This window comes from Filicampus tigris, chromosome 7, assembly GCF_054856515.1.
Source record: "Filicampus tigris isolate MCC_2025a chromosome 7, RoL_Ftig_1.0, whole genome shotgun sequence".
Lineage (NCBI taxonomy): Eukaryota > Metazoa > Chordata > Actinopteri > Syngnathiformes > Syngnathidae > Filicampus > Filicampus tigris.
The window spans coordinates 27,117,973-27,139,198 of record NC_141223.1 but is presented as its reverse complement, the minus strand read 5'-3'; the positions used below and the strand labels follow the sequence as shown (position 1 = coordinate 27,139,198).

At 39.8% G+C, this 21,226-nt stretch overlaps 1 protein-coding gene across 10 annotated transcripts in view; it reads right to left on the bottom strand.

The window, feature by feature from the left end:
* Positions 1 to 21,226, bottom strand: part of bcas3 (BCAS3 microtubule associated cell migration factor) — a 482,251-nt gene that overhangs the window by 422,937 nt on the left and 38,088 nt on the right. For 9 of the 10 annotated variants that reach the window (XR_015087344.1, XR_015087345.1, XM_086034860.1 and 6 more), the window contains exons 6-8: positions 12,379 to 12,558; positions 10,229 to 10,310; positions 8,619 to 8,691 (exon numbers count right to left, since the gene is read on the bottom strand). Coding sequence is in view for 8 of the 10 variants with exons in the window: in XM_086034860.1 (XP_085890986.1) it covers positions 8,619 to 8,691; positions 10,229 to 10,310; positions 12,379 to 12,558 (335 nt within the window). In the remaining 2 variants the exon portion in view is untranslated. The remainder of the gene's footprint in view (positions 1 to 8,618; positions 8,692 to 10,228; positions 10,311 to 12,378; positions 12,559 to 21,226) is intronic. The other variant, XM_086034856.1, reaches the window with a different exon arrangement.

Sequence of the window (21,226 nt, the reverse complement as noted above, 5' to 3'; positions counted from 1 at the left end):
TAGATAGATTGCAAAAGTCTGTATTTCATTGTTGCAAAAGTATTCACACCATTGCATCAAATGTGTTATTTTGAGTCAAAAATGATTGCATATTATAAACTATTGCATCACAGTATCACAAGCCAGCATTTAGTCACCCGTGACTCGTATAGGCTTGATTACTCCCTATATATTGTGCCCAATAATCACCTGCCCACAGTCATCCCTGGCCTTTCACCAAACAGCAGTCATGAAAGGCAAGAAGCTGTCAGAAGACCCAGAAAGAAAGTTCTAGAGGAGCGTAGAGATGGACAAAGCTATGCAGCCATTGCAGGTTCACTCAATGTGCCAAAAAGTACTGTTGCAGCACTGGTCCAAAAGTGGAAGTGCCATGGTCCCACTGTGAACCTCGGAAGAACAGGACATCCCTCCAAGATCACAGCAAAAGGCAAGAGGAACCTGCTCAGGGAAGCGAGAGCAAACCCCTACATAACTCTTCAAGACCTGAAGAAGTCTCGCCAGATTGCTGGGAGTAATGTACACAAGTCCACAATATCACGCATGTTACACAAGGAAGGTTTCTATGGCCGTGTTGCAATGAAGAAGCCATACCCGAAGAAACAACATCTCAAGGCTTGTTTGCATTATGCTACTACACAACTGAAAGACAGTCCAGCGATGTGGGAAAGAGTGATGTGATGAGATTAAATGAAAATTGAAGTTTTTGGCCTGAACACCAGGAAGTATGTTTGGTGCAAAAAAACAAAGCTGATGATCCGGCTCATACCATCCCTAATCGGAAATACGGAGGTGGGAACATAATGCTATGGGTTTTTTTCTCTTCCTCCGGTCCTGGTGAGCTTGTCCGTGTACAGAGGACTATGGATAGTATTAAATACTTTGACATCCTGTGGAAGAACCTCTTCAAGTCTGCAAAAATCCTGTACCTAAGGAGGACGTTCACCTTTCAGCAGGATAATGATCCAAAACATACAGCTCGAGTGACACGAGAATGGCTCAGGAAGAAGAAAGTGAAGGTTCTAGACTGTCCAAGTCAAAGCCTGGATCTTAACCCAATAGAAAACTCGTGGCAGGATCTGAAGATTGCTGTCCACAGGAGATCACCAAGGAAACTGGCTCAGGCGGAGCGGTAATTGCATACAGTGGGCGAAATTGTCCAAACAACATTGCGCTAAACTCATTGCTGGCTATCCAAAGCTATTGGAAGCTGTTTTTGATGACAAAGGAGCTGCAACCAAGTACTGAATATAATTTGATGACTTGGTGTGAATACTTTTGCAACAATGAAATACAGACTTTTGCAATCTATCTATAGTAACAAGTGCTTATGAACAAAAACAGTGATAGTCTGTCGTGTTTGTTTATTTTTTTTCATGCAAATACGTAAAACACACTTTTCCTTTGTTCTGTGCCGAGATACCCACTGTATATATATATATATGTATATATATATATATACACACACACATTTTTGCATATTTATTAAAAAAGAGAAAAAGATATATCATATGGTCATAAGTATTCAGACCCTGTGCTCAGTAGTGACTAGAAGCACCGTTATAAGCAAGTACAGCCATGATTCTTCTTGGGAATGATGCAACAAGTTTTTCACACCTGGATTTGGGGTTTTTCACACCTGGATTTGGGGATCCTCTGCCATACTTCCTTGAAGATTATCTCCAGTTCTGTGAGGTTGGATAGTGAACATTGGTGGACAGCCATTTTCAGGTCCCTCCAGAGATGCTCAATCGGGTTTAGGTCAGGGCTTTGGCTGGGCCAGTTAGGAACGGCCACAAAGTTGTTCTGAAGCCACTCCTTTGTTATTCTAGCTGTGTGCTTTGGGTCATTATCCTGTTCAAAGGTGAATTTTTGGCCCAGTCTGAGGTTCTGAGCACTCCGGAAGAAGTTTTCCTCCGGATATAACAGCACGCAGCTGTTATACAGGACAATCTTGGCTTTCCACCAACTGTTTCTCATTCATATAGATGACATAATTTACATTAAAATATACCCACAACATAATTTTAATAAACAAAATACCTTTATTAGACACTCGAGCAGCCAGTAATAATATTTTAGTCGATTAGGTCATTGCCAGAGCACAACAAAGTCCCATCCATAAAAATGACGGTTCTCGTAGTTGTGTGTGTGTGGGTGTGTGCGTGCGTGTGACATGCGTGTGTGTTTTTGGTTGAAAGGGCTGAGTGGCTGTTTGAGTGAGTTGAATCCAATGCTTTTCTTTTCTTGTTTTTTTCCAATTAAAGGGAAGTCAAGCCAAACATTTTTTTCAAGAATATATTCTATGCAGGCCCACTAGTAAAAAAAAGTCACTCAGATTAATATTGTGTTTGTGGAATATGAGTTAAGCAGCAAAATCTAGCCATCGGAAAATGACACCTCAGGGCTCAGATAACGACCAATCATACCTCAAATGCAAAAATCAGGTGAGCTGTGATTGGTCATTTCCTGAGCCCTGAGCAACTGTAATGTAATTTTTAGTCGACAGAAGTGACAAAATGCCCGCCCCCAGCGATGCCTAAAAACGGGTGGATTAACTCTTATTCCACAAACGCAATATTTATCAGAATGCCTTGTTTCAACTAGTGGGCTTGCATCGAATATATATCTTGGAAAAAATATATTTTTGGGTTGACTTCCCCTTGAATAAAGTATTTGTATAAGAAAATGTCATGTCATCTTCCAAACCGCTTATCCTATATAGGGTCGCGGGGAGTTGCTGGAGCCTATCCCAGCCGTCAATGGGCGAAGGCAGACTACACCCCGAACTGGTCGCCAGCCAGTCGCAGGGCATGTATAAGAAAATCAATCCTCTTATTCGTGTTAATGTCATGTTTGGGTTTTTCTAGTTTTGTTTGCTCAGCATTGGTCTGTCTCGTCAATGATTGTGTGCACCTGTGTGCATTCCACTCCCGAGTGTTGCCCAATCAGCTCCCTCCTACCTTGTGTGTCTCGTCCAGGTGTTTTTCGTTGTCTCGTCAGTATGCTTGTATTTAAGTTCCTAGTTTTCGTTCAGTCCTTGTCGGATCATTGTCGCGATCATCTTGTTTTGTTTCTCCCAGTGTTATGTTTTGTTTCTGAGTGTTTCTTTGTTACTTTGAGTTTTGGATTCTTTGAGACTTGCTTATGCTGTTTTTTTGTTAATAGCTACATTCTTCAGTACGCCCTGCTTCTCCTGCCTCCCTCCATTTGGATCCTCCATCCAACAAACGTGACAGTTAAGGGTACTAAATTTCAATAAAATAAGCGGACAGAAAAAGCAAGGGATTTTTTTTATACAAAAAATAAAATAAATGTGCGTTTTACTCTGAAAAAAATCTGATTATCGCAATTAAATATTTTAATCACTTGACAGCAATAATATATATATATATATATATATATATATACAGTGATCCCTCATTCATTGCGGTTAATGGGGGGACAGAGCCCGCGGCGATAAGTGAAAACCGCAAAGTAGAGTCAAACTTATGATTATTATTATTATTTTATGATATTTATTGTACAGTTTTATTTTGGGGGATTTGCGCCTCTATTACGCTGTTGCGAACCCCGACATGATTCCCACACTTCTAAATACTTGTTAAACAATCAATTTAACTATAAAAATGCAAAATGAAGAACATAAGTACCAAGCTGCAAGCTGTGATCAGAATGTAGCTTTGACCGACCACGGCAACTGACGATCACGACAGAATGTTCGCTAAAAACTACGTTTAAGTTTTAATTCTTATCATAAAATTGACTTACCTTAACTAGAATGCCATAGTGTAATTTATCCAATCCTGCACGTCGTCGTCGTGAAAAGTGAAAGTAAAAATGGCCGCTTCTTCTTCGGTTTGTTGCCTTCTACTTCATTTAAAAACGAAGAAGAGCGTGGCCACCGGAGGGGGAACATGCATTCACTTTATCTTTGCACAATAACATCAATAAAGTCCTTTGGATAAAATGCAACGCGGGATAGTAGTTAAGGTAAGCTGTTTTAAGACAACCTAAGACAAAACTAACAAACACTTTCACACTTTATTTGGCGATGTCTAAGTCGTCCATGCCGGCCGCCCCGGAGCGCGCTGCGCTCACAACATATAACACACAGCTGTTGTACTGTACTACCCGATTTTTACAAAACTTTATTAGAGCAAACATCATTATAAATATGGAGGAGAAAGTATCCGGCTTGACTCTTGACTAAATCAACGCCACATTTGAATAGTGGACGAGACTAAGCGAGAATCTGCGATGATGCCCACCCAGTCAGCTCACGTACAGTACAGTACAGTGTGTGGAAAAAGTAAATCCACTTGTGCTCTCGTTGGTCGATCTCGCGCTGGGAACCAGTCTCTGCCTTTTATGAGTGCCTGCGGGTATGTACAAAGTCTCCGAGTTATATCTTTGAAACAATGCGTTTTTCTGCAATATAGCTCCCGATATGGCTGTGTTGTTTCATTTTAAATTATGCTTCTGAAAAATCTGTGATGCACCGAGGGCGCAAAAGTTGAAGCGCGAAGTAACGAGGGATCACTGTATATAGATAGATAGATACACTTCCCTCCATAATCATCAGCACACCTGATTAAGATGTGTTCTACTAGCTTCTAATAAATTAATTGTTTTTTGGGGGGATAATATAGGAACAACATTTTTATATGTATATATCATTTTTAGATTTTCACCAGCATTCTCAACTAACTCCCTTTTTCTACTATTATTGTGTAAAATAAAGTAAATGCCACATGGATGTACTGTAATTTAAAGTAAAGTAAGGTTTGTTCGGATTTAACATGTAACACTTTCCCCTGACAGTAGAAATAGTAGTACAGTAAATCCATAAATGTACAAGACTTCAGCACACATGTTTTTTTTTTTTTCTGGTGTGGTTTTCCTTTAATTTGCAAATCTTGTAATCTAACCCTTATACTCACTTCACCAACTTTTATACCAGTACTGCTCTAGTGGCCAAGACTTCAATGTGTTTTCCATTTAAGTGTCAAGACTGCATCCTTTTTCGTGGTAAACAAAAGCTGTGATTTCAAAATGATTATATGCTAAAAATTGTGACTGCCTTAGTAAGTTAACGACCATGCTCGATGGAAAAAGCAGCATCACACACACAGAAGCCTTTTCACTTCTTGTATCTGACCATAATGTTACTCAGCAAGCACATAGAGGGAAGAACCAGTAAATACCATTCAGCCAGAGGTCAAGGTTTTAGGTTTTCAACATAGAAAATGTTCTCAGCACTAGTATCATGCGACACCTGGGTGAATAGCCAAACCATCAAAACACAGCTTGTTTCTCTGTTAGTAAGGAATTAGGAAAAACAAACATGAACTGTAAGTTTCTTGTAGTATCTAGAAGGCAGTCTCCATCAAAGCCCAGCAGTGATGCCATATTTTATTTCCAGAGAGGGCACTAGGTGTGTGGGTGTGGCATATTTGTGTTTTGTCTCTTCTTTCACTCAGCCTGATTATGAAAAATCCCTATTTCAACATTGACAAAGCCTGGCATCTAGTCATCTCTATAAGGTGCCTTTTTGGGACAGAACATACATTATCTTGTTTTGCCATTTTCAGACCCTCTTTAACCCTAACGATTGAAAAAAAAAATATGAATAAATTCCTGGGATTTAATGGCTAGACCAGGGGTCGGCGACCTGTTACACTCAAAGCCACTTCGACCCGGTTTCCACACAAAATAAAGCTATGGGAGCTGCAATCACTTTTTGACATGGGGGGTCTCCAGCAATTCTCAGATGCAATTCTTCTGTTATAAATGGTTTCACTTGTTTAACAAATGAAGTAGAAGTACAAAAGGTAAAATCTGTGGGGAAAATGACAGAATCAAACAGTCTGCAATGTTCCTCTGAAATTTAGGGCAGTATGACCAAATAAAATAATCTAGAGCAGAGGTCGGCAGCCTTTAATAGTCAAAGAGCCATTTTGACCATGTTTCCACGTAAAATAAAGCACTGGGAGCCGCAAACACTTTTTTTTACATTAACCTCCAAAAAACGCCAGCGTTTTTTGAGCTCCCAGGCAACGCTGGGAACAAGTTATTGCTTAAAAAAATTTTTTTTAAAAAGGCTGCAATCAGCAGACGGCCTTATGCCGATTGCACACTTCCGGCCGTGAAACTGTACTTTGAGTAGTTGCCATTTTTTACTGCTTTAAATGGAATAGAATTGCATACAAATTATAGACGAAGTAGTGACGGACCATTAGAAGAAAAAAAAAAGAAGAAAAAAAAGAATTTGACCATATTTGGACATCCAAGATATTTGGCAACAGTGACTATATAATTTTATTTTGATATTTCGAGGTCACCTTTTTACCTTAATTTACAACTATAATTAAACAAACGAACACACACAAATAAAATACTTTGTTCAGATATTGTGCAGTTTTGGTGTTGCTGGTAGCAGGCGCGTTATGCCGGCTGTTTCCTGTGCTGTCAAACGTCTCTGAGGAAGGTGAATGCTGATCACTGAAATTGCACAATGTCTATAGAAAGAAGTTACAAATGTTGACTTAAGAAGACATGATACACGTTTTTGAGACAAATAACATACTGTAACAAATTGGGTTATCTGTGCTCTGGTGACATTTCTGTTCTGCTAAGTTGTGTTGTTTCTGAGGTTCCTGAATGCATCACTCAACTCGCTTGTTTGGATAGGGGTGTGCGAATGAGAGGAGTGAGCATATGACGAAGGACCAGAGATCCGTGTGTACTTATGAGGAAATGTTGCACTTGTTATGACCCCTCCTCAAGATGGCAAGGAGGATGGGTCCAACATAGGTGTGAGAGTTGGAAGGGGTAAATGAAAAACGTGCACTAACACAAAAGACAGCGATTACAAACACAAACGAACCAGGACTGGCTACATCACCAGTAGCCAGCCCAGGGACTGACCACATCACTCGCAGCCAGCCAACAAAAACAAACAAGGACTGGCTACATCACCAGTAGTCAGCCCAGGAACTGACCACGTCACTTGCAGCCAGCTAACAAACACATACAAGGACTGGCCATATCACCAGCAGCCAGCCCAGAGACTGGCCACGTCACACGCAGTCAGACAACAAAAACAAACAAGGACTGGCCACATCACCATCACCAGTAGCCAGCCCAGGGACTGGCCATGTCACTCGCAGCCAGCCTCGACCACCAGCAACCCAGCCTCTCTTAAACTGATTGCTCGGTGCCACACCTGAAAGTAATTGACTAAATTGGTTACTCTCCCCTGCTCTGAACTGGATGGCTATACTGGTGACGAAGGCCACCAATCAGGGCAGAGCACGGGAGAGCACCTATACACCAACTTAAACGGCCACAACACGTGGGCCATAACACATTGGAGTTGGCGTCGACTACAGCCCACATTAGCCGTGTTGTAATAATAAAAAGGGAGATAACTAAAATACGTCTGACGTCGTGTCTTTGGAAGAGGTTACAATGCAGTTCAATCGGACACTTCTAATTTATTTTCCCAAGCCACACAAGGACATAAGGACAAAAGAGCCGCATGCATAAGGGCTGGACTGTGAAAACACAAATAAATATGTCCTTGGCAGTGAATGAGTTGAAGTTATACTTTAGTCATTTTGCATTTTTTTGCAGTAAAAGGTTATTATTGTCTATAATTAATTAGAAAAAGTCATAATTTTCCATGTAAAATTAACACTTTTAAAAACATCCATCCATTATCTGTACCGCTTATCCTCACAAGGGTCGCGGGGCGTGCTGGAGCCTATCCCAGCTGTCTATGGGCAGTGGGCGGGGGACACCCTGAATTGGTTGCCAGCCAATCGCAGGGCACACAGAGGCAAACATCCGCACTCACAATCACACCTAGGGGCAATTTAGTGTCCAATCAACTTACCATGCATGTTTTTGGAATGTGGGAGGAAACCGGAGTACCCGGAGAAAACCCACGCAGGCACGGGGAGAACATGCAAACTCCACACAGGGAGGCCGGAGCCGGGATCGAACCCACGACCTCTGAACTGTGAGGCAGACGTGCTAACCAGTCGACCACCGTGCTGCCCCTTTTAAAAACATATTTTGCCATTTGCTGTAGACTGAAAATGACTTCATGTATTTCAACTAGTGGGCCTGCATAGAACACATTCTGGAAAAAATATGTTTGGTTGTTTCTTGCCGGTGCTTAAGTCCAAGACTTAGTTCTTGCTGTTGATGCAACCTCTTGCCTAAGGCGACGGGATTCCTCATTAAATTGATGGCGGTCAGGTCTGGCTGTTGGGTGAAAATTACTGACTTTTGGCTTTGCTTCTAGCAAATTCCAGGGAGTGTTGGTGGGTGGACCTAGCTGTCTGTTAGAAACGTAAAAAAGTGATAAAAGTCCGGCTGCTTCATTCATGTGGTGAGTGACATGAATATTGTGTTTTATTGACAGTTGACAGTAACAAGCGGAAATGACGTACATTTCACTCATTTCACTCAAAATTCTGATTTCTGAAACATTCTGAATATCCCGTTTACATGATTGACCGGACAGAGTTGCTCCGGCATTTGAATAACCCGCTGTGTACGGCCAATCATGGCACAGCTTCGTAAACAGGTCTAAAATACTGTCTACTCACCCAGAGGAACCTGTGCTTTTGCAAACTCCGAGCAAAGGTCTCTTGCCAGAAAAAACGTCCACCTTCAGAGGACCTGAAAAGAAGATATTTTGTTTGCCATACAAGTATACACATCACATTTTCTGCGTTCGAATCAAAGGTATGTCATCAGACAAAAAAAATCACATGCATGTCAATGCAGGGGGTGTTCAGTTTAAAATGGTCCCAATATAAGCGGTTTTGAGATTACATATGTCATACAATGGATAATATGTCACACTAAAGCACACTCTGTCATCACTATGTTTGTACTACTGTTTTGCATTGGATTATTACATTTTTGTGTGTGGGGGGAATTCATTGAAATATCCATTGTGATTCTGTCTTTACTACTGCGTTAGCAAAGGCGACTTATGTACAAATTGGGGTTATATTGCCGCCCTACAAACGTAACTCTGCCATAAGAACACACTGTAGTTGGAATCAGTCATAGGTCCCGCTGTACAATTTGCTTTAGAGCATTTGCATTAATCAGTAATATTTTTTATTTTATTTTTTTACATCTAATTGTAAGTTACAGTGAAATGTAATTAATAAGAAGAAGAAATGTAAATATAAGAGGTAGGACAAGGTAATGTGTTACATTAATTACAAAAAAATGATTGCAGTGGATAACAGGGTTAAAGCATTCTAAACGCATTTTGCGTTCCAAAACAATGCAGAACCTTTGAGCATGATTCAAATGCAATTAAATATATTTTTCTAGAGTTAAACAATATTCAAGTGCGTGGCTATTATTTGATTCAGTCATCCAATAAAATCCATTTAAATGAAAAATGTCTGCTTTTTTGGACAAATAATGATTACATGATCACGGTGGACGACGTGTTAGCATGTCCGCCTCACATTTCAGAGGTCGTGGGTTCGATTCCGGCCTCGGCCTTCCTGTGTGGAGTTTGCATGCTCGCCCCGTGCCTGCGTGGGTTTTATCCGGGTACTCCGGTTTCCTCCCACATCCCAAAGACAGTCGTGCATCTCCGCACCACCACCAGCTGTCCCTTTTTGGCTGTAATCATTTTTCTATCTTCGAGAGGGAGGGGTTACCAGCACTTCACCTCTCTGTGCAACTCAAAGTGTTCTTTTCCTGTGTTTGCCAGTGGATACTGCCCAGCTCACAGGGCACCAACCCTTCGGCCCCTCCCACACGTGGTAAGCCCACGGTCCCCTTTCGGACTGTGCTCCATGGGTGCAGGCCTGGCCACTGGCAAGCGGGCGAGCCCCACCTCCAGGCCCGGCTCACGAGGCGGGCCCCGGTGACCCGCGTCTGGGCAAGATAAACGGAGACCAACATTTTTATTCATGATAAGGAGTCTGTGAGCTATGCTTTGTCGTGTCCCTCACCTAGGACCTTTTTGCCATAGGTGACCCTGCCAGGGGCATAAAGCCCCAGCCAATTTAGCTCATAGGATCATTGGGACACACAACAGAGAGTATTCCTTTCTTATCACTATCTTTATTGTTGTTAATAATAATGATAATGAATGATGATGTTATCATTATTATTATTTGTATAATGTGCTTCAGAGTTGGTTGGGTCAATCTTGAGAAAAGGTTCTAATTAAGATACTTACTGATATGTGGAGCTGGTAAAATGCGAGCAGTTTTCACTGGGCCATGACGCACTGAGAACAGCTCCTGGGCCTCACCTGCCATCTGAAAGATAATATCAGTATTTACACCAAATAATTATGTGTCTGCATATATTGCAATGCATACAATAATGCATAAGAGTAGTTTTATTTTCATGATAAGGCCTATACTGTATTAATGTTGAATAAACCCTAATCACTATTCAGAAACTTGGATTGATTAAAGACAACATTTCTCACATGTGATTTTGAATGTTTGTCTTTTTCTAAATGTCATGCAACCATGCCATAATGAACCTTGACTGGTTAGTTCCTTCAAGATTTTGCAGGCATTTTCTGTGATTGTTGCGATCTAAAATGCCTGATTTTGCGGGCAATTTTCCTAAAAGTTACAATAAAAGTTGTGATAAAGGTTGCAAATTATTTTGCTCAAAACCTAATATCTTTATAATTAAGAAAACCTTTTCTACAAATTTAAGTGGATTTTTAAAAAAGATGTTTGAAAAAGCAATAGATATTTACAAATGTGTATATTCTTTATTGAAAAAGGATATTTAGCACATCTCTCAGCATCTGGAGTTGAATCAAATATGACAACAGTCTTTTTTTCATTGTGGTTCCTCAGTGCTTTTTTTTTTTTTTCTGGTCGACTGCAGCAGTTTTTTTTAAGATGATGAACATCCAGAATGGCTTTTTCATTGATGACTTTCTCTCTCGGGGATCTTTTCATAGCTAGGTGGTCACTAACAGACAGTGGGATGTTGATCGCTTCACAGATCTGACAAGAAAGCGAAAACTTTTAGCACTCTTTGACTTTTTTCCCCTACTTGATAAAATGTAATATCACATCAACAGCTGTACTGTGAAATAAGTACAGGTGGGCAATATATCACATTTTCAAAACATTTTGTGAATGTTGTTAGGAGCATGTGAAAACATGTACCGTATTTTCCAGACTATAAGGCGTAACTTTTTATAAGCCGCACCCACTGTATTTTTTTTTTAAATAATGAAAAAAAAAAACATATATGAGCCGCACCTTTATATAAGCCATAACTATATATGTTGAAAAAGTAGGGCCCGTGCAAGGTGTGTCATCGCTGACGTCGCTACCGGGGTAGTATGTTGGGAGCGCACTGTTGGCGACGTGACTATTGTTGTTACACGCAAGACGAACTCGCAGTGTTTCTCGCTTGATTCAAATGGCCAAAATATACAAATATGGTGAACCGCTGTTGTGTTGGGGGGTGTAGCAATGCCACCCATGATTGCAAAGTAAGAAAATTGAACAACAGACTGGGTTTTATAGGTTTCCTGCTTGGGGGAAGATGGGGGGGAACCCTCATTTCAGACATGTCTAAACAAAGTCGGATGGCTTGGTTATCGGCTGTAAAATGAAAACATTTCACCATAAACAACCTTCAGTCTTGGGCGAGAGCATGCTCTGTGCATTTTAATAGCAATAAGTTAAAAATAAAGTTTAGAATCCTCTTGCTTTCTCTTTTAGTCACATATTTGCACGCAATCAGTGAGTGAGGTAAAAGGAAAGAAGGAATGAACGATTACATACATTGTTAAAAAGGAAATATTTATGCCCGTGTGTGTATATCTTAAAGTGGAAGTCTGATAAATATTGCGTTTGTGGAATAATAGTTAATCCACCCATTGGGGGGCATCTCTGGGGGCGACCGTTTTGTCACTTCTGTCAACCAATCTGACCAAGCACAGCTCACCTGTTTTCTGAAGCTGAGCCATGATTGGTCGTTATCTGAGCCCTGGGACATTGTGATGTCATTTTCAGACGACAGAAGAGACAAAATGGCTGCCCCCGGAGATGGCTAAAAGCGGGTGGATTTTGCTGCTTAACTCATATTCCAAAAACGCAATATTAATCAGAATGCCTTGTCTCAACTAGTGGGCTTGCACAGAACATTCATTCATTCATTCATTCATTATCCATACCGCTTATCCTCACAAGGGTCGCGGGCGTGCTGGAGCCTATCCCAGCTGTCTTTGGGCAGTAGGCAGGGGACACCCTGAATTGGTTGCCAGCCAATCGCAGGGCACACAGAGACAAACATCCGCACTCACAATCACACCTAGGGGCAATTTAGACAGTCCAATCAACTTACCATGCATGTTTTTGGAATGTGGGAGGAAACCGGAGTACCCGGAGGAAACCCACGCAGGCACGGGGAGAACATGCAAACTCCACACAGGGAGGCCGGAGCCAGGATCGAACCCACGACCTCTGAACTGTGAGGCGGACATGCTAACCAGTCGACCACCGTGCCGCCTGCACAGAACATATTCTGGAAAAAAAATATGTTTGGGTTGACTTACCCTTACAGGGGACGGTGCACAAGCAAATACCTATCACGTACCTTAGTCCGAATGACAGTATTGTTATTGTTCGCCGCCTTCATCATCTCCAGGTCCTGCTCTTACCCATTTTTAAAATTGCACATGAGAGGCTAAAGATTTAAATTGCTCCGAAGTATAGGCACTTACACTACACACAAGGTACGTAAAAATATCCAGCTCACACAGAGGATGCAGGTCTGGTTTGTAGCTTCACTCAGTATTGGGAATTCTGTAGGGATCCAAATTTATAATTATTTTTGTCTTTGGCTTTACTGTCTAATTCATCCTTGTAAAGCCCTGCCAATTTCTTGCATTTTAAACATGTTTTTGAATCGACAAATACACATTTGCATTTAACGTGCCGCTGCCACTCTAGTTTATCAGAGCTACTTCTGCATACCACATAATTCATAACCTAGTGCATAGCGCCCTCACCTGTTGAACTCCTACACCTGCAGTCACATCCTGTTAATGGCAATTGTATTGTAATTCCGGTTAGACCACCCCTACAGGTGGAAGAAAAATCCACAGAATTGCCGCACCGGTCTATAAACTGCATGGTTCAAATCCTAGGAAAAAAGTCGTGGCTTATACTGTTGTCCGAAAAATATGGCACATTTGAAATCATTTTTAGTGTGATTAGAAGGTTTTGTACACAAGGGAGTTAGTGATACTTTTTCAGTTGATAATTTTGCACGTTTCAAATTTGTCTGATGATTAAACTTCAAATAACACATTTAAAGACAGGTTTTATGATTTACGTCACCATATTGCTCAACTCTAGCCCTAACACACGTTATTCACAAACACATTTTATATAACTAAGTTTTTCACCTTAATTAGTTCAGTTCTCCCGGCAGACCTCGAGTCCATCACCTCCGTGAGGATTTGTAGAGAGTACATGTTTCTTTCAAAACCTTTCTCGTGCAATTGGAATGATACAGTCGTGAAGTGCTTGTCGATGGACGACGTTCTGTTATAATCTATGATTACCTTGCATTTAGGACAAAATAGTTTACCCCTGATTTCGTGCAGGAGGTCCGGATATTCGTTTGCATGGTCCTATGTGTTTTTATTTGGGTAAATGCTCCGCGTTTCTACGCTCCATGTCACTCTGCCATCTAGGGTTGCACGGTATGCCGGTAACAGTATTAGTATCACAATACTAGAGTTTTGAAAACGGTACTATACCCGCATTTAAAAACAAACTGTACTTTTATTTAATTTTATTGAATGTGATAGAATTGGTAAATTGGAGCCTGTCTCTTTAAGCGCGAGTGTGACGTAGCTGCCCACACGCCTCCGCCTCCTTACATGCTCACGGAGAGAGGCAGAGAGAGAAAGTGAAGCAGGTGGAAGACAACGAAACAGAGATAGCAGCTGCAGAAAAGCCTATACTCGTTGATAAAACGGTGACCCGAAGTACGGTGTGAAAGTACTTCGGGTTTAAACCGAATGACAAAGGCCACTGAACACAGAAGCACCGCAGTGCAAGTGGTGCTACAAGGTCCCTCACGAAGGGATGTCAAACTTGTCCAAACATTTGAAGGACAACCATGAAAATGTGTTCCGTTATTTCTGTCAAGAACGACAGGTGATGTTGTTCATCAGTTCACTACACTATAATGTCAATGAAATTAGAATAAAGCTCCCAGCCCAGTCGTAAACTTTCAGTAGCCGACATACAGAGAGCTAAAACATGTCCAGGGGGGGATATTAAGTGATATTAAGCTGATTTATTCGCCAAATGTGATTGTTGATGTGAAATGTGAATTTATGAAGACCAGTGGTCAAAAAAAAAAAAAGTTCATCATATCTTTCTTGTGTAGAAGCTTTTAATAAAATATTGTGAATAGACACAATGTGATTGCTTTGATCTAAAATGAATTTAGACAGACCAACATATGAAAAAGTAATTCTAACAAATGACAATGTTATATTACTGTACTATATTGGCAGGTAAAAAAAAAAAATGTCTAGTAGAAATCTAGTCGCCAGTTGTTGGGTATGGCAAAAAGACACGTTCAACCCCTGAACATGTCCATGGTTAATAAATACATAAAATGTATTTTAAAAATTGTAATTAAATTCTCAAAATATTTAAATAACCAATTAAGGCATAAACATTATTTTAATTAAATATATTGAAACACGTTTTTGTAAAACATTTTATTAGCCCACAATATCTAATCCTATCCTGGATGATATAATCAGCCTCTATTTATTTTTCTAGTTATGTCCATTAAATGTTTTGTGTATAGTTTCAAAACACAAACCCTTTGAATTATGAGAACAAGTAAAATAAAGCAATGATATTCAAATTAAAATGATTATGTTAATTAAAATACTGTACCTTCTCCCTCCACCAACAACAGAAGTCTAGTGCTACTGGCTCAGATAAATAATAAATAAAGTAGTAAACTAAGTAAAGTAAAACATGACATTTGAGTGTTTAACCTGTTTGCAAAAAGTATCGAAATACATATTGGTATCGGTATCGAACAGAAATTTGGTATCGTACAACCCTAGTGCCATCAACGGGCGTCATCATCTGAAACAGGATGTGACGTATTGATTTTCTTTTTTGTGACTTTAGCTACCACTGCTATTTCCAGTAGGGTGCCCACGGAGCCATATTAGGCAAAATAACTCCCATAGTTATGTGAAATGTTCATTTTTAAAACATAGTTGTTGCGGGAAAGTTGACAAGTGTTAACACTAGTGTTAAACAAAGTAGCAGGAAAGTGTGATTTCACAGGATCTTCTTGATTTTGCGTTAATACTGTAGTTGTGATTCCAACTTCGGGAAATCCTGGAGGGACTGATTTAAATAACTTATTTATTGTAGGGCTGCACAATATTGGAATAACATGCGATATGGATGTTGACGACAGCAATATTGATATTATTGCGGTATTTAACATTTACCTTAAAGCGGAAGTCAACCCAAGCATATATTTTTTAAGAATATGTTCTATGCAGGCCCACTAGTTGAAACACGGCATTGTGATTATTGTGTTTCTGGAATATGAGTTAAGAAGCAAAATCCACCCCTTTTTAGCTATCTCAGGGGGTGGCCATTTTATCACTTCTGTTGACTGAAAATGACATCACAGTTGCTCAGGGCTCAGATAACGACCAATCATCGCTCAGCTTCAGAAAACAGGTGCGCCGTTTCATATCGATCATATCACCTTTTTCAACAAGTGGGCCTCCAGAGAACGTATTCTTGAAAAAAATATGTTTGGGTTGACTCCCTCTTTACTATTACATTAGCTAATACATACCCTATTACATTTTAATTATCTAATTAAAGAAGTACATTTTTCTCATGTGGCAAAATGAGGGAGCTCAACTTGTTCTTAGCTAGTAATTTCCCTTAATAATGTCCAATTATTGGGTGGCGATGCACATTTAAGTCTGCATCTGACTGGTTGAATTCAGATAACGCAAACAATTCCATAACAAAATTATTCCATGTTTTTGCGATATATACTGCATAGGCCATTATCGTGATAGCGATCATTTTTATAAATTAAACAAATAAATAAATAAATAATTGCAGTCCTAATTTATGGTATATTTTAATGTATGTATTTATATAAAAAGGTGACAGTGTACATTAATTAACATTTACATGTAAATATGACTAGTTTCTATCATTCGTCCCTTGGCACATTTTAAGTTAACTTGTGTACTGTTTCATCAACAGAAGTACTCTCAAGCAGTTTTCTCGATGTTTAGCAATCTTTGCAATTCCCGAAGGAAGATCAGTAGTGGAAAAACAAAAACAAGAACTGAGATTTAAAAAATAAATCATTTATTCATTAGCAAACGAGCAGAAGTTGATTTTTAGTAAAATCATAGCTGCTTTCAAAACATGCAACAGAAATAAAATTGCAACAAAACACTTTATTTAGCAACTTTTCAAAATTAGTTGGAATGTTTTCAACTTCTGCATGGGCAGGATGGGTCTTACACTGTATTACAAAATAACAAGTGCTTCAACTGCTGTAAGAAGACAGCATCCAGTTACAGTCCATCTCAGTTGACGGCTAACATTTTATATACTGGGTTGAAAAGTACAGCTATTCTAGAGGGCCAGAAATTCAGAATTATTTATCTACATAAGAAACAGCAAATGGACAAAAAAAATAATGGGTACTGAGGGTTTGACTAGCGAACACATTTGGTCCTCATTTGTGTGTGATTCTGGGATATTAGGTCAGTTGTCAACATGGCTCTTTTTTTGTGTCTGGTGGTGGAATAGCACATTGGTATAAGTGCAGAAAACCGCACTTTTGTCATTTTTAATACATTGAATTACAGAAGAAGCGGTATTATCTCTTTATCACTGCTTTAATCTTTTTGTTTTTAAACCTATTTGAGGGAATGATCACTCTTTCAAAGTCTGGCGGTGGTGGATTAACACTGTACGAGCAGGTTATATGAGCACTAATAGGAGGAAAAATAGGATGTTTTCAGCAGGGTTTGATTTTATGATGCAAATGGTTATGTGACAATGTATAATAGAATTTCCAGGATTAAAATGAAACGAGAAGGCCAGAGGTTAATACTCAAGGTTATTGTGCATTTCCCAGCTGCTCATACTGTATATGAGGAATCCACATGACCACTGTCAACCACTGCCACCATCTTCACCACCTTACATCAGAGCTTGGCGTATGCAGTATTCATTATATTAAATGTATTTGTAGTTGGATATTGTTTGTCTCTTCATATCTCTTGATATAATGCTACAAATTGTGATGAGAGGAGGTTTGACAACACCATTTGCTTTAGAGTTTTTTCAGTAACCCTAACCCTAAGTACCAGTACTGTTTGTCTTTTTTGTATTTGTATTTTAGGTATTGCATTAGGAAACAATATACACAGTATAGCAGAGAACACAGGCATTCTGGAGACTGTATCTACCATCACATAACTTGACTTCACTAGTACCTATTCAGATGATTTTCTCGGCAACAGTGCCTCTTATCATCTTAAGGCTGTTGACAGTTCTACAGTGTGAAGCCAGAGTAATCTACTATCACCTCTGTCAGCAGTCATACAACAAGTCAGAATTCCCATCGCTGAGTGCACAAAAGTGTGAACAAGTGTATGTCCGTAATCTGCTGGGCCATTAAATAAGGTGTTAGCTCAGCAACTATCATAAATACTTCACAAAACACTTAGAACCACTGAACATGGCACCTTAAGAGCAACCTAAAAGTGGCCAACTTCAATTTGAACTGAAATTAGGACCTTGACCCAGATCATGTTTTCACAAGGGTGTGTTAGTGTGGCAAGCAGATGCGCCTTCTGCTGTACCATAACACGAAATGAAAATATTCTGTCCAAAACATTTTTTGTTTAATTCTGCATGTGTGCAGATAAAAGGGAGAGAAAAAAATGTTGTTTTTTCTAAATAACCAGCACAATGTATGTGAACTTTGCCTGATTTGCTGAACATTTCTACATGAAAGATGATACGCCATAGACAAGGCCTTCACACAGTGTGGAATTTGAAAACTATTAGATCAGATTGGAATACCTAGTTATACAAGTGTTGAAATAGATACTGATTTGTCCCAAAAAGAATAGTCTTCCTAAGAGTACAATATATTTTACAGAATACTTGTAATTAATTCTAAATGATTACATACATGGTGCAAAGGTTTTCTCTGGCACACACTGATTACCCAGACAAATACAAGCAAAACACCTAAAAAAAAGTGACTTATGCTGTTTTGACAAATTCTAAAATGAAATAACAAATGTTTGGAAATTACTTGCCCTAAAAGTGTTTCAATAAAATGTAATAAAACCCACAAAGTACCATTTACATTAAATGTTCTTGTCATGCTTATTCAGGGCTTCGGGGTGCACAGGCACCCAAATTTCACAATGGTGCAACTGGAGAAAAAATCTGAGGTTGTACCATGTGTAAGCTGCCGCTGGAAGATGGAAAAAGGTCTCTTCGAATAAAGCCTCATTCAATGAGCACGCATATTATGGTCTCAACCAATCAGACATGGTGAAGGGTAGGACCCTCCTCGGATGGGCTGCGGTCCAGATATATATATTTTTTTACTTTAAAACAACACGGCTGGCTACTCCGTTGCGCGGGTAAACAAATGGAGTAGCTCCTCTGTCATGCAGCACGCAGCACAAGCAGACAGACACAAACAGCATCGTGAAATAAAAACAATGTGAGACAATTTAATTGTGGTCTGTGGGACCAAGAGGTATACAACAGAGCCAGCTTCCAAAAGCGGCCAAAAGGGAGCAACGAGGAAGCAAGGAAGTATCTGTGTGTATCTGATCAGTGTATTGACCATATTGACCTCTCTAAGATCATAGCCATTGCCTTAGTGTCAGCGCATAAGCTACAAGCCATGCTAATTGCTAGGCTAACCAAGAATTAAGTAAGTGCTTGGGTGTGTCCATTTTTCACAAATGACTGGCTGGAACAGTGCTAAATCGGAGCGTACCCAACTTTGTACAGCAAAATAGAAGACAAATAAATGTCTGGACTAGGGCTGTGCAATTAATCAAAATTCAATTAGAATTTTGATTATTACATTCCACGATTACAAAATTGGCATAATTGTAAAAAAACTATTATTAATACTAATTTGGAGTTGTTTTGAGGCATGCACACACGAGTTACTCCGTAACTCCGTTACTCCAAGCTAGCTAGCAGCTAGCTAGCTAGCCAGGCAGCCAGCCGGCACCCCGCAAGTCACACTGCACATGCTCCTACTCAACGTTTTAACAGAGTAACAGACCTAAAAATGGCACAAGACCTGCCGCAGGAACGACTTGTAATCAAGCAAGGCAAGTCGAAATCGCTTATTTGGTTACATTTTGGGTTTGCCGTGGAAGACGGCAAGCAAAGATGTATAAAGCACATCCACCGCCAACACAACAAATCTATTCCCGAATGTTTGCCGTCAATGTTATACATTAATGGCTACATTATGCCGCCGTCCCTGTGTGACCTATATCTTTGCTGCTGTAACAATGAAAATTTCCCCACTGTGGGATCAATAAAGGCATTCTTATATTCTTATCTTATTCAACCATCGTTTGGTTTACGATGATGTTATGATACACCAAAGCAAGAAAACAACGAGTTAGATTTGGCGTCGTCCACAACGCAAATCTCAGTAGTTGAAACACTGTACGCAGTAATATGAGGGGCCATTAGGGACATAATTCAGGAATACCCCTCACACCTACTACTGAAATGCTTTCATATACACTAGTGAAATTTATGTTGCTCATAAACACAGGTGAAATGTTTTCATACACTATAGTGAAATGCTTTCATACACACAAGTGAAACGCTCTCATACACACTGAAAATTTAGTTGCTCATAAACACAGGTGAAATGCTTTCATACACACAAGTGAAACGCTCTCATATATACTACTGAAAATTGTGTTGCTCATAAACACAGGTGAAATGCTTTCATACACATGAGTGAAACGCTTTCATACACGCTAGTGAAATGCCTTCATACACGCTAATGAAATGCTTGCATACACACAAGTGAAACTCTCTACTGAAATGCACTCACACATGCTAGTGAAATGCTTTCATACACACAAGTGAAACACTCTCATAAACACTACTGAAATGCACTCACACACGCTAGTGAAACGCTTTCATATACTATAGTGAAATGCTCTCATAAACATTACTGAAATGCAATCACGCTAGTGAAATGCTTTCATGCACGCTAGTGAAATGCTTTCATGCACACAAGTGAAACGCTTTCATACACTATAGTGAAACGCTTTCATACACTATATTGAAATGCTCTCATAAACACTACTGAAATGCACTCTCACGCTAGTGAAATGCTTTCATACACACAAGTGAAACGCTTTCATACACTATAGTGAAATGTTTTCATACACACAAGTGAAAGGCTTTCATACACTCAAGGTAAACGCTCTCATAAACACTGCTGAAATGCACTCACACACGCTAGTGAAACGCTCTCATACACACTACTGAAAATGTTGTTGCTCATAAACACAGGTGAAATGCTTTCATAACTATAGTGAAATGCTTTCATACGCACAAGTGAAACACTCTCATACACACTACTGAAATTTTTGTTGCTCATAAACACGGGTGAAATGCACTCATACACGCAAGTGAAACGCTCTCATAAACACTACTGAATTTTTTGTTGCTCATAAACACAGGTGAAACGCTCTCAATCACACATATGAAATGATTTCGTACATACTGTTGAAAACAATGCCATCAACACAAGGCCAATAAGAATAAATCCGACACTTTAAAAAAAAAAAAAATTATAATTTATTTCACAGGCGACACGGTGATTGACTGGCTAGCACATCCACCTCACAGTGCAGAGGTCCAAGATTCGATTCCGGGCTCCGGCCTTTCTGTCTTTCCGAGTCACGTTCTGCCCATGCCTGTGTGGGTTTTCTCCGGGGCCTCCGGTTTTCGGTCGGGATAGACTTCAGCACGACCTCGGCCCTCAGGGGGATAGGCAGCTCGGATATTGGTTGGATGGATGTAATATACAAGACAACGGCAAATCACATTAAACAGATGCAAATGAAAATAAC